The sequence below is a fragment of the Danio aesculapii genome, chromosome 21 (genome assembly GCF_903798145.1).
Source record: "Danio aesculapii chromosome 21, fDanAes4.1, whole genome shotgun sequence".
NCBI lineage: Eukaryota > Metazoa > Chordata > Actinopteri > Cypriniformes > Danionidae > Danio > Danio aesculapii.
In genome coordinates this window covers 9,331,358-9,344,846 of record NC_079455.1, presented here as the reverse complement: position 1 = coordinate 9,344,846, position 13,489 = coordinate 9,331,358, and the positions used below count along the sequence as shown (strand labels likewise).

At 39.6% G+C, this 13,489-nt stretch overlaps 1 protein-coding gene across 2 annotated transcripts; it reads left to right on the top strand.

The window, feature by feature from the left end:
• The first annotated feature begins 2,635 nt into the window (after positions 1–2,635).
• Positions 2,636–13,282, top strand: fgfr4 (fibroblast growth factor receptor 4). 2 transcript variants are annotated; one of them, XM_056447199.1, is made up of 20 exons: positions 2,636–3,265; positions 4,178–4,359; positions 5,925–6,106; positions 6,194–6,332; positions 6,569–6,832; positions 6,916–7,005; positions 7,094–7,260; positions 7,364–7,487; positions 8,172–8,362; positions 8,463–8,601; positions 8,689–8,882; positions 8,987–9,132; positions 9,221–9,342; positions 9,433–9,543; positions 9,625–9,815; positions 10,439–10,561; positions 10,862–10,932; positions 11,168–11,305; positions 11,389–11,494; positions 11,584–13,282. In XM_056447199.1, the coding sequence occupies exons 2-20, from the start codon at positions 4,269–4,271 to the stop codon at positions 11,758–11,760; spliced, it is 2,766 nt and encodes a 921-aa protein (XP_056303174.1). In that variant the 5' UTR covers positions 2,636–3,265; positions 4,178–4,268; the 3' UTR covers positions 11,761–13,282. The 2 variants fall into 2 exon arrangements, with proteins under 2 accessions (XP_056303174.1, XP_056303173.1); XM_056447198.1 differs by having other exon boundaries at positions 5,922–6,106.
• Positions 13,283–13,489: the final 207 nt, after the last annotated feature.

The following is a 13,489-nucleotide window of genomic DNA, read 5'->3' as shown; positions in this document are numbered from 1 at the left end:
TAGCGATAGTAATACCAGAATGTAAAAAAAAACATTTAAACAAAATAACCAAATACATTGTGTTAAATAAATAACCCAATACAATGGGATATAATAACCCATAGTTGGGAAGGTGGTATAATAACCTATAGTTGGGTTATATGCTAGGGTATTTTTAACCCAACTATTTTAACAAAGTATGTACTGAATACATATCACACAAAGTTAGTTGGATAAGTTTTAAAGTGATGTAATTTTTAGGGCAATTATTAGATTATTATACAAGGAATTTGAAATATTTATACATTTATTATTATGTCACACTGTACAACAAGGTTTCATTAATTAGTTAAGGCATTAACTAGGCCCTGCAATACTTACAGTACTTGTAAAGCATTTATTAATCATAGTTCAACATTTACTATTTAACTATTACCAGGGGCGGACTTTACCAATAAGTGAGGTAAACAGCCACTCAGGGAATTTCTTTATCACATATAGCTTCTTTATATATATATATATATATATATATATATATATATATATATATATATATATATATATATATATATATATATATATATATATATATATATATATATATATATATATATAAATTTACCATCATATGTTGTAAATCTGTCTATATTTTAATGTTATTATTTCTTTTTAAAACCAGGGGCCCCATGGATAGTGGAACTTTACATAATTTTAATTTTAAATTTAGATAAAGGTTCCACTTGAATTATATTTTAACATGCAGAAAAAAACTAAACAAAAACAAAAAATAACAATAACAACAAAAAAAATGAATCTACAGAAAAAAATATCTATAGAGAAAGAGAGTGTTTTGAGTTTCAATGCTTGGGCCCCATACCTGAAGTTCCTTAGGGCTCCCAAATTACTAAGTCCACCCCTATTACAATCAAACGTTTCAAACGCTTTTAAACATTAGCTAACATGAACAAAGAACGACTTTATTTTCATTAACTAACATTAATAAGCATGAAAAATACTAATTAATGTAGCCTATTGTTTGTTTATGTTAGTAAATTAGCATTAATGGACACGTATTGTAAAGTGTAATCATGAACTATGTCTAATGAACTGTGTTTAGCTTTGATCACCATAATGAAGCTGTTTGATTAGTCCGCGCATGCGCAGTAGAGTGAAAGGTGTCGGACTGCGCACTCTGCTCTTAACCGCGGGGCCGCAAGACCGCTGATGAATGAGAGAAAACGGGATCATTTCAAACAAAGTGCTCCCCTCAGATCAGTCTCGTAAGCACTTTAAGCCTCACTCTCTCCGCCTCAGGCACGGTTCTTTTTAAACACCTGCGCGGTCGCGGAAACTTGGCCATGATCAATTCTCTGAAAGTTTTCTCATTAACCAGCTGTGCGACGGAGAACAAACGCTCTCTCCATTTACAACAAACTAATGATGGTTTCCTGACAAGTTCCCTAACAAAATCAAAAACGCGCGAAATCTCTAATAGACCTTTCTGGCGACTAATAAATCAATTACGCAGCGTTGTGACGTCATGTCTAAAAGGATTAGCGGGGAATGCAGCACAATGATGTAATTAAGGAAAGGTGTCATTTGCAGTTGTTAAATACAGAGCTCGAGAAGCTTTTTCAAAGGAACTGACTAATTTGTTATTCCCGTTTATTTACAGTGCAATAAATCGAGGTGTAATTTAGAGTTATTTAGCCAGTCTATTTACCATATTAGTGCGGGATTTTTTATTGTGTTTATTTTTCACATGCAGGTGTCAATGGCGTGACTTTCCGATTTTGCTTTTATTTTATATGCTTAGGTATTACCTTAATTCATTCTGATACCGTTTTTTATGTTGAAGGGCATTATATTTTATTTGTTTTTATTTTTATTTATTGTGTGTGTGTGTGTGTGTGTGTGTGTGGCACAGATTCCCAAAATGTCTAGGTGATGCAATTGTGCAGATTTTCTTTTGTTTTATACATGTATATATTTACATATAATATATATATATATCAAAAAATGTGAAAATTGTTGGCATATAGTTGGCATAATTAACTGTATTTATTCCCAGGGTCGGATTTAATTAATAAGCAAGGTAAGCGGCTGCTTAGGGCCCCAGGACATCTGGGGGCCCCTAATGAATATCTAGAAGTATAAATAATGCCTATAAACTATATATAACATCATTTCTATTATATTTTGTATGGTGAGTCAAACAAATACATTTTACATAAATAAACATTCAATTTTATGTTAAATTTTATTTTATGAAAACAAATCCCAACACAAATCAATTAAGTTCACTTAACCATTTTTACAAATTTGAGTTGATTGAACATAAAACTTTTAAGTAGTCACCAAATGAACTTAAGAATTGTGTTGTTTACAACTCATTTTAAATAAGTATTTTGAAAAAGCAGAAAAAGCCATTTTTTGAGTGTAAATTTGTCACAGATTGCTGTCATATACAAAAAATAAATGTTGTATCATTGCTTATAATCTATATCTAATTATAATATAATATCAATAGTCCTCACTGCTGGGGTCTGCCTCTGGGGATTTGTTTTTGTGGGTGGGGGATTTAACACCCCCCTCTCACCCCCCTCTCTCTCTCCCTCTGATTTTAGTCCATTGTTGTGAACCTTCCCCTCAGAGTGCTGTTGTCTCCCACTGCCAAAGAGACGCTTTGCTCTGAGCAGAGAGTTGCCAGATAGAGGCTCTTAAGATTTTAAACTCAACTAAACTGTGGAGCAAATCATTCTACAGGAACAGAGAGTAAGAGAGCTGAACTGCAGTCCACTGTCACTGCGCGCAAACCACAGCATTCACGTGAAATAATACAGAGGCGCGCTGCAGAGTGATTGCTTTGGATGATTTTCAACGCACAGACTAAAGCTGGAGTTTCTTTTCATTTTGAGAAAGAAAGGGGGACTAAATCAGAATTTTTGGTGGATATATATAGCGGGTTTTGGAGTCGGCAGCGCTCACGAGCACAGCGCGAGACGCGGAGAAGCTCATCAAAGGAAAGCAACACTGGACTTTGAATCCGAAGATTAGCAGTCTTACCCTTGTGTCGTCTGCTTATTGGTTTTGCTTTTTTAATGGATTTACCTGAGTAGCTCAGACTTTACTAAAAGTTGCGCATTGGATTGACGGATAAATAATCCTGAAGCTGTGGGAAAGGGGACACATGAGTGTCTCGGGGGCCACCTCGAACCAAGGGCACTAAGTACTGCTGGTGCCTTATCGAACCCGTACGGACAGGGCAAAGGGCACAGGAAAATAGGTAAAAATATTATTTATATACGGTGAACTAGGGTCAGATTTGTTGCATGAAAATGATTTATAGCTGTGCGTGATCCTTAATCGGTTGGTCGAGGTTAACTCAATATTAAGGCTGTTTTGAATAAACGTACTAGATAAAACACTGTTTGGGTCTTCGCTTGCGCCTTATTTCCGCGCCGTTCAGGAATTTGGTAGCCAATAAAAATATAATGCACTTATGTTAACAATTGTTTAAATGAAAATGCGACTTTTCATTCATAAGCCTTGTTTATTTTTCTCTCTCGGTTTAGGTTTACTTGCGACTTTCATTACCTCCACCAAGTGGTTTCACACTTGTAAATGGATTCATTTAGCTTAACCAAACTCTCACTCCGGTGTGAAATTCTCCTATGTTTTGAGAGCACATGTGTCTCCTCGTACCCGAAGAGCCTGACGTTTGCTCATTATTTACCTCTCATACTGAGCAAAAACAAGTATTTTAGAAGCACAGTTGGAGTAAGCACATAAGTGGATTTTTTTAAATAGTTTAACTGCATGCAAATGTCAAAAATAAGTACACAAACAACGTAATATATCAGCTATAAATTTGGATAATTTTGCTATTAGTTGAATTCATATATGTTCTGGATCCAATTCCGGTGTTTATTTATAGAAACGACCCATTACAAGCACGTTGTACAGGTTCCATTCATAAACAACTCTCCTTAAGTGCTACGCATTTGTACCTGAGGGTTATTCATGTCCATGCGGGAGGTGGACGATGTCCAACAATGATGTAGGTGTACAATGGGACATTCATTTTCAAATGCGGCAGGGTTGGGATGTGCAATCCATTATGCATTTATGTCATTTTAAAGGTTCATCTTTCACAATGGCTTCCGTAAATTGTAAATCAGCTCTGTTTTTCTCTCAGGTTTGTGACTACACTGAGATTGCCAATGCCTGGAGTCAGCATTTGAAGCTGACCAGCTGTCTCTCACACTCACAAACATTACCTCAGCAAGATGTTGAGCATCTTAAAGGTTTTCATTGCCATCTGTTTCATGGAACTGGTATGTTCAAGAAGCATAACATCCGGGGAAGCCAGGGCAAAAGGTACGGTTTTTAATTAGAATCAGAATACAAGTACACAATACGCTATTTGCAAAATAAATTGTCTTCAAAATGATTACTTTGTAGTTAACTGTGTAATCTTACCCACTGCAATGCATGGTTTGAATATATGATGAATATGTAATATATGATAAGTGGAGCTGATTGCACTGTGTTTTCAGTCCAGGGGAAGCTGGAGAGGATGTAATCATTTAGAGAGTAAAAGAATCCCAGTATTTTCTTGAGCCATAAACAGTGCTACCTGATCCTGCCAAAACCCCGAGGCTCGGAAGTGTAAATCTGTCTGGCCCAGTGCCAATGACAGGAGATTGTGGGATGTTGGGGGGTGGGAATGATGGATCTCTTATTCAATCGTACAAACAGGGGGTTGTCTAGATTTTGTACCTGCCAGGGAGGTATGAGATTATCTCTGAGAGCTACTAAGACTTTCATAGACTTTTTTGAGTTTTTTTGTGCGTGTGTGTGTGTGTGTGGAAAAAGTCTCATGTATACAAATCAGAGGATTTCCTTAAATCACATCATTAGTCATTAGCCTTGTCTGTTGGGCTGTTGATACACTTAGCTTAAGTGCACTGTTTTAGTTAGAGAATGAAGGGAACAGATATAGATCCTTGTGAAGACTGGGGCAAAGTGTTCGTTAAAATCATCTTTCTCCAAACACTTGTGAGCTACGTACAGAGCTTGGAAGGTGATAAAGGTTGCAAAACCCTGTGGTGCAGTCCAACAATGCCCCACTAAGTTCCTGCCAAGAAAAATTAAAGTCATTTGACAACTGTAAGACTTTAATGGGCAGAGCCACCCAGGCAAGTAAGAAATGCAGAGCTAAGAACAAGAAGAGGCAGAAATGAACTTGTTTAAGAGGAAGTACAAATACAAGCATTTCATAGTATTAATTTGATTTATCTACAGCTTATGAGTATTTTCAACTCAGAAAATACATCTTCTTGAGTTCACTGATAGTGTTTGGGAAAGTCTGCATGGGTTTGAAAGTTCAAATGATGATATGTGCCCCTACAAAGTGTGTCCTCAAGAGACTTCATTTTATGTAACGTTTGCCAGTTCATCCATTCAGCCTATTTTAGTGGGCGCATGTGTTTGTGTGTTTTGTTTAGCGTGTCTTTATTTTCCTGTTGACCATTCGCACCCTTTTCAGGGTCATATACGGGCCAGGCTCTAGTTTTATTCATCAAAGTTCATTAGTGTATTGGTGGAAGAATGTTATGCTTCAGTGCTGGAGGTGACATTGCTTGGTTAGGGGGCGTGCTTCACTCAAATGCTGGAAATCACATTCACCTCTGGGCCACAAGGAACACTGCTGTGAAGTCAAAGTTAGGTCATTCTCAGCTGAGAATTGTGTTTCTGTTCTCTCCTTTGTTTGTGGCTTTGTTTGCCTGATTTGCTCCAAAACAGTGGTGATCTTTGTGAGAAAGGCTCTAGTTAGTAATTAGCGTGGAGTTATGTTAATTAGACGTGTTTATTAAATGTGGTTTATTCTACAGACTAATTACACCAGCAATGTTTGAAACCTCCTTTCTTTACTCCAGCAGATAATAGAGTTTCTCGACACGTACTTACTCCTGGGTATCCTGAGAATGCTACTGTGTTGGTCGGAGGACATGTGAAGCTGGTGTGTAAACTCCACCAGCCAGCCTCAACACGTCTCCAGTGGTTCAAGAAGGACAGTAATCGCCTGGGGCCTGATGGATCACCAGTTCTTACAGCTCTTACGGTGAGAAAGTGATTTAAAGATCCTCTATTATGCATATTTTCTGTCTTCAGGAACCAGGGAGTAATGTTACATTTGTTTCCCCTGCAGCCTCTTCTCGAGAACCTCTCCAAAGTCAACATATTTCCTTTAGTTAATATCTCTTTGGAAGATGCTGGAGAGTATGTATGCAAGGCGGAAAACTCAGCTGGTCAGGCTACTCGCTCTGCCTGGGTGGAAGTCTTATCGGGTAAGCCATACCATTTGATACCATCTAACTTACTCATCTTCAGGGCTGATCTGAGTTCATTCTCTGACAGGTCAGCCAGGTTAGCCATTGGCGTTATATTACTATGAAAACTGGTTTATGAGTATTTAAGAGGTCAAAGAGACCACTAGAGTTGAAAGGTCACAGGTAAAATGTAAGCTTCGGGTTATTGTGATTGTAGAGCCATTAGTAAACATTGCATTCGTGTTTTGTTCCAGAAATTTCAGAGGACCCAACTGAGGAACCATCAGAGCACCTGCTCTTGGAGCTCGGAGATGTACTTAAACTCCGTTGTGACACAAACCGTCCTGGAGCTGTCCAGTGGTTCAAGGGTGGTGTACGGGTGCAACACAATGCTCGTATCCAGATAAGAGCGGCAGTCATGGAAATTGCAGATGTTACCTATGAAGATTCAGGAGTGTATGTGTGTATGCTACGTGGCACCAAAGAGGCTCTACGCAACTTCACTATCACAGTTGCAGGTAGGTTCTGCCGTATGTTGACTGATAAGAACATTAGTAGTGTTTTGAGTGCTCATGTAATACATTTTCATGTGTCCATGCAGATGCTGTAGGATCAGGAGATGATGATGAAGATAATGGTCTTGATGACATTGGTTCTGAGACCGAAAATGACCAGGTCTACATATCCAGAGGTTAGTATACATTGTAATTACAAATTCAGTCCCATTCATTTGCGGTGTCAGAGTGATAGCTAGAAAGGTAAAATTGGTTTCTACTTAGCACCATACTGGACTCACACTCAAAGGATGGAAAAGAAGCTATATGCAGTTCCAGCTGGAAATACTGTCAAGTTCCGCTGCCCTGCAACTGGGAGCCCTCTTCCCACCATTCGCTGGCTAAAAAATGGCAGAGAATTCAGAGGAGAGCACAGGATTGGAGGCATCAAGGTGTGAGATTGTTATTCTTATCTATTGGAGGCTTAGCAATGACTTAAACTTCTCAAAATGGCATAAATAACAGCATGCTTACATTGTTCTATTTTGTGTGTAGCTACGACATCAGCACTGGAGCCTGGTCATGGAGAGCGTGGTTCCCTCAGACCGTGGGAACTACAGTTGTGTGGTGGAGAACAAATATGGATCTATCGCTCACACCTACCTCTTGGACGTGTTGGGTAAGAGGGCTTCTGCTTGCTTGCTCTAGACAGTCGCCTGGCTCCATGAGAAGCCATTGCAGGCCTGCCATGCTTAGCAAATGTCAGAGGCAATAAGCATCAAATCAGTGAGATCCTGTACCACCAGCTCAGTGGCGTCACATTGCGAGACAGGCACCAAATGCACCTCAGAGAGAGCCACAGGCACGCTGCTGCATCATAGGCACCAGGGTTCACTCTAGGCTGTACATGTCTATACAGATATGTAAGATCCACACTGGAAGAGGGCAATAAATATCATCACAGCAGGGAAATGTAGGGTGGGGGCTGGCATCAGTCTGTATGGTACGTGCCTGGAAACGCTGTGGGTTGAGGCGTCCAGACCAATTTTCTACCTGACCTGTGACAGACCTATTTGTTAAGAACCCGGCGTGGGGTCAACTGCTGTGTCCTAGCAGACGGGGGAAAGAACATGGAATAAAGAGCTCATCGACTTCAAAGCAACCCAATGCATGGGCCTAGTTTTAAAAATCCATTTATGGAACTAATTAGTGTGCGTTGATCAGCTTCGGAAAGTGCCGCATGTCTGTCCCTGTGCCTTTGAAGTATCTTAACTTAAATTCTCTTGATTGTAAACTTGCATTTGTATAATTATTTTGCTAAATGTTGAGAAAAATAACTAAATGTTCCAATTTCATCTTTCAGAACGCTCTCCACACAGGCCCATTCTTCAAGCTGGTCTACCCAAAAACACTACAGCTATAGTGGGTGGAGATGCCCAGTTCCTGTGTAAAGTGTACAGTGATGCTCAGCCTCACATCCAGTGGCTCAAGCATATTGAAATGAATGGCAGCCGTTATGGGCCTGATGGCATTCCTTATGTTAAGATTGTGAAGGTATTTAGCAAATCATCCCTTACATTTGTTTTCTGGGAGAAAATTGCATCATTATTTTGGTATAAAAGGCTTGATTTGTCTTGATTGTTTATTTAAACAGACAGGAAGTTTGAACATGTCTGAAGTTGAAGTCTTGTATCTTACCAATATCTCAATGGAGGATGCTGGAGAATACACCTGCTTGGCTGGAAACTCTATTGGTTTCTCTCATCAATCTGCCTGGCTTACAGTCTTATCAGGTAGGTTTGTAAAGACAAAGACAATAAATAAATAATATAAATTACTTGAGCGTACAGATAGTGAAAACCCGCCTGTCTATTCCACAGAGGAGGATGTAGCCAAAGAGGTGGACCTTATGGAGGCCAAATACACTGACATCATCATCTATGCTTCTGGCTTTTTGGCACTGGTGATGGCCATTGTTATTGTGGTCCTTTGCCGCATGCAGGTTCATCCCAGTCGGGAGCCTTTTGATACGCTCCCAGTCCAGAAACTCTCCAAATTTCCTCTGCGCAGACAGGTAAGGTGACACTGCTGAACAAACCTCATGATAATTATCCAAGATCATGGTATTCAGAAGAGCTTTCTGGATTCTAATCATGTATGTTTTGGACTCTATCACAGTATTCAGTGGAGTCCAATTCTTCTGGAAAATCAAGTGCGTCACTGATGAGGGTGGCTCGTCTTTCCTCCAGTTGTTCCCCAATGCTGGCTGGAGTTATGGAGTTCGAACTGCCTTATGACCCTGATTGGGAGTTTCCAAGAGAGAAGTAAGCAGTACCAGCAGCCGTAGCTGTAAAAGATGTTTCATTTTATGCAATGGCGAATTAACTATTTATTTGAATTCTCTCATGCCAGTTTGACTTTAGGGAAACCGCTTGGAGAGGGCTGCTTTGGTCAAGTGGTTAGAGCAGAGGCGTATGGCATAAACAAAGAGAATCAAGATCATATGGCAACTGTAGCTGTGAAAATGCTAAAAGGTATGTTTGTACATGACATGCAGATGTTGTATTAAAGTATTGAGCATTTCTGAATTGAAGACTAAAAAGGATTTGTCTGTCCTTTTTCAGATGATGCAACCGATAAAGACCTGGCAGACCTGATCTCTGAGATGGAGCTCATGAAGGTTATGGACAAGCACAAGAACATCATAAATCTTCTTGGTGTTTGCACACAGGATGGTAAGCTAAACACTGTTGTATTTCTTTGCTGTATGAACTTTATTTGGCCACTTGACATTAAAATGTATATTTCTGGTTCAGGTCCGCTGTATGTGCTGGTTGAATATGCATCAAAAGGTAGCCTACGGGAATATCTCCGAGCACGTCGACCTCCTGGCATGGACTACACCTTTGATGTGACCAAGGTTCCTGAGGAACAGCTCACCTTCAAAGACCTAGTTTCTTGTGCTTACCAAGTGGCAAGAGGCATGGAGTACCTGGCTTCCAAAAGAGTAAGGGCTCAATTAGCTTCAGTATAAAACCAGAACCCCAACTCCCCCCCACCCCCCGCCAATCTTATCAACACATCCCTTTGTCCGACACGTGATGCCAGGCATTCCTTAGTGGAGTGGTGGTGTGTCGTGTTTACCGCTGTGTCCATCCTGTCTCTGTGGGCTTTGTCCTTTTTAGCACTGCCATAAATCTGTTAGCAAGCAGGCGCTTGGACCCGCCTGTGCACTGGATCGTATTACTAGCTTTTTGTGGCCTGGTAAGAATGCAGCCGTCTGAAACCCCTCCATTAAGGGCCACAAACCAGGGGCCTTTTTCGTCCTCTTTTTCAATCCTCAAATACCACTTCTATTTAAAATGAAAACCAAAATAAACTTAATGACATGTATTTACATCAAAAACTAGCTCCGAGCCTATTTAAAGTAAGACTTATTTAACATTTAGCTGCTTGCTATATGTTGATTTAGATAGCTGTGCTCATATAGAAAGCAGTTTGTCATTACGTTTGAGGTTTGCGGCAGCAAACTCTAGCCTCACTATGAACATGTTTATCTACTAATCAGAGTCAGCGAAATGTTGTTTGTGTCATTTCAACTAAACAGAAATGCTTTTTCTTTCTCAACAGTGCATTCACAGAGATTTAGCCGCAAGAAATGTTCTTGTGACGGAAGACAATGTGATGAAAATCGCAGACTTTGGTTTGGCAAGAGGAGTGCATCAAATTGATTACTACAAGAAGACAACTAATGTGAGTTATAAATATATTCAAAGTTTTCTAAGATCTTTAGCGAGCTGTTGTCTTTTAACAATATCCCATTTGCAAGCGATGCTTGTTTGAAGTCTTAATGATTTTAAAGACAGATGTGTAATGTGTCCATGCTGACTGGCAGACAGCTTAATAGAAAATAATTGGAGAAAGAGGGGGCAGGGAGTATTAGCAAGGAGCGGGCAGTCATATTTCTGTGGATCAAAAGGAAGTGGAGCGCTTTGGCTCGGCCTGTGTGGCAGCTAACTGTCCCACTCACAACCCTGTTGTTTCCAATTTCAGGGACGTCTGCCAGTGAAATGGATGGCACCAGAAGCCTTGTTTGACAGAGTCTACACACACCAGAGCGACGTGTAAGTCTGGCTAATCACTGCAGCTATGCCAAAGAATCAGCTGAGCAGGGATCCCTCTGGCTGGAATGCCGGTCAATTTAGATTAACCAGATTGCACTGGTGTAGTTTAATCCTGATTTAGATGGTGGATGTTTTAATGACTAAAGTATATGACTAACAGGAGGATCGAATTAGTACTGCTCAAGCTGATTATCCTACATAGTCCGCTGACATTTTTGACCTCTGATTTTCACAGATGGTCTTTTGGGGTTTTGATGTGGGAGATATTCACATTGGGAGGATCGCCATACCCTGGGATTCCAGTAGAGGAGCTTTTTAAGCTGCTGAAGGAAGGCCATCGAATGGACAAACCCTCTAACTGCACCCATGAACTGTAAGAATCAGTCTGAGTACCCAAAAATTGTGTTTACTATATCACTTCAAGGTGATTTACTTATGTTCCCATTGCTTTTATAGCTACATGAAGATGAGAGAGTGCTGGCATGCAGTACCAACTCAAAGACCAACGTTCAAACAACTTGTGGAAGAGCTCGATAGGGTGCTGGTGTCAATTTCAGATGAGGTAAACACCTGTTTTGGTGACAGTTTGAATCCTACAAGATGTTGTTTTATATCCAAACCTCTAAATTGTTCTTATGTTTACGTTTTTAGTACCTGGACCTATCCACCCCTTTCGAACAGTACTCTCCATCTTGTGAGGACACCTCCAGCTCATGCTCTTCAGACAATGATTCTGTGTTTACCCATGATGCTTTGTCAACCGAACCATGCCTCCTTGGCTACCACGATGTGCATTCTCGGATGGACCTAAAGACGACAATGCGATAGTCCTTTTTTTGTGGCACATCCTGCGATTGTCAGAAACACAAAACAAGGATTTTGGCCTTCGTTGCTCTGCCTAAGAACATTATAATGATGCTTGGCACTATGAAACTTGGTGGTGAATAATTTTCACTTGCATATCTTCTGGACTGATCATGAGCTAAATGATTTTACTGAATGGGTGCTGCTAGATGTAGAACGCTACATTGGAGCAGCATACAGAAGCATTTTTTAAAAAAAAGAGAACATTTATTTTGATATAAAAAATGGATAGCATTGATAAATATAAATCGCTCTCTATATAAATTTATTCTTCGTTTTCTTATTTAAAGAACTGTCTTAAATCTCAGGATCTTGCATGTTAAAATGGCTGTAGTGGCAGCAAAGTGCCTGATTTTTTGGATTTCCTGTGAATATCTTAAAATATTTTATGTACATATCACTACAGAAGACAATTACATTTTATAAATTATTCTAAATGATATAAAGTGAAGGCGTTACTTAGGTGAAGTTTTGTAAATCTACAGCTATCCCTGAACAGTTCATCGACACATTTACTGTAGCTATTGTTTGCTGCTCGTACCATTGTACACTGTCAAGGCTAAATCTCTGAGCACTCAACTTCCTGTTGTTCTGTTCATTTCATGCCTCACCGTTTGGTAAGCACAGATTTATCGTGGTCTTCTCTCTGACCATTTACCCCATTCAAACAGGACCAGCAACACTTCCATTGTCAGTACTGTACGGATGAAAAGGACTCAACTGAATGTGAAATGCCTTGATATTGATTGATTTCAAATGGTGAATCCTCCATTGTCTGGCTGTAACCTTTCAACCACCCCGGTTTGTTTGCATGGTCCAGGCATAGGCCGAGGTGGACAATGGTCTCATGCAGCTGTAATGTGTGTGACTGCTGGCGAGGGTGATTGGGGGGCTGTCTAATGCTTGTGTGCAAATGAGAAAGCCCCTTATTATGCTAATGGCTCCAGCTGCCCATCTTTATCCTGCACTATCTTTTAATATACAAATGCTAATGCTGGCCTTTCTAAACAAACTCGGCAATGTCCTTCAGGGAATGCAAAGCCTCTTCCCACAAGCTGATAAGAAGCCAATGGCTTTTTTCAAGTTAATTTACCAATACTCTGCATTCCCAGCCAGGGACGCTCCTACAGATCCCTTCGGGCACATTTTGGAACAAATGGTCAGCATACTACGAATGAGTACAAGTTGATCTCCCCAGAGAGAGAAATTGTTTGATTGCATTTATCGCCAGATATCAAAATCTTCTTTTCAGGCAGCTACAGAGATGTTTGAACTCTAAATGAGAATTGTAAGGAGTCCTTGATCAATTTATGTACGAGAAAATCAAGAGTTATGAACCACACGACATTCCATTTGTGTATTATTCCCCAATGTAACGATCAAACAATGTTATTATAAATTTCCCCTCAAGAGAATTATTTTAGAAATATTTAATTTATTTGTTTATTGTTTGTTTTATATTAAATAAAATATAATTTAAAATACAGAGCCATTTTTGTGTTTTGTTTCTGTAAACAAAGTGTAGAAAATTTTTTATTTCGAAAGGATAATTTTTTTCTCAGGGTCCCCACAGGTCATGGAATTTTAAAAAGGACCATTCCAGACATTGAAAGTCAGGGAATCTTTAGATTTTTGGTTCAGGTTATGGATATATTTTAGTTTCCAGTTACTAAAAGTACAGATAATGAGGGAA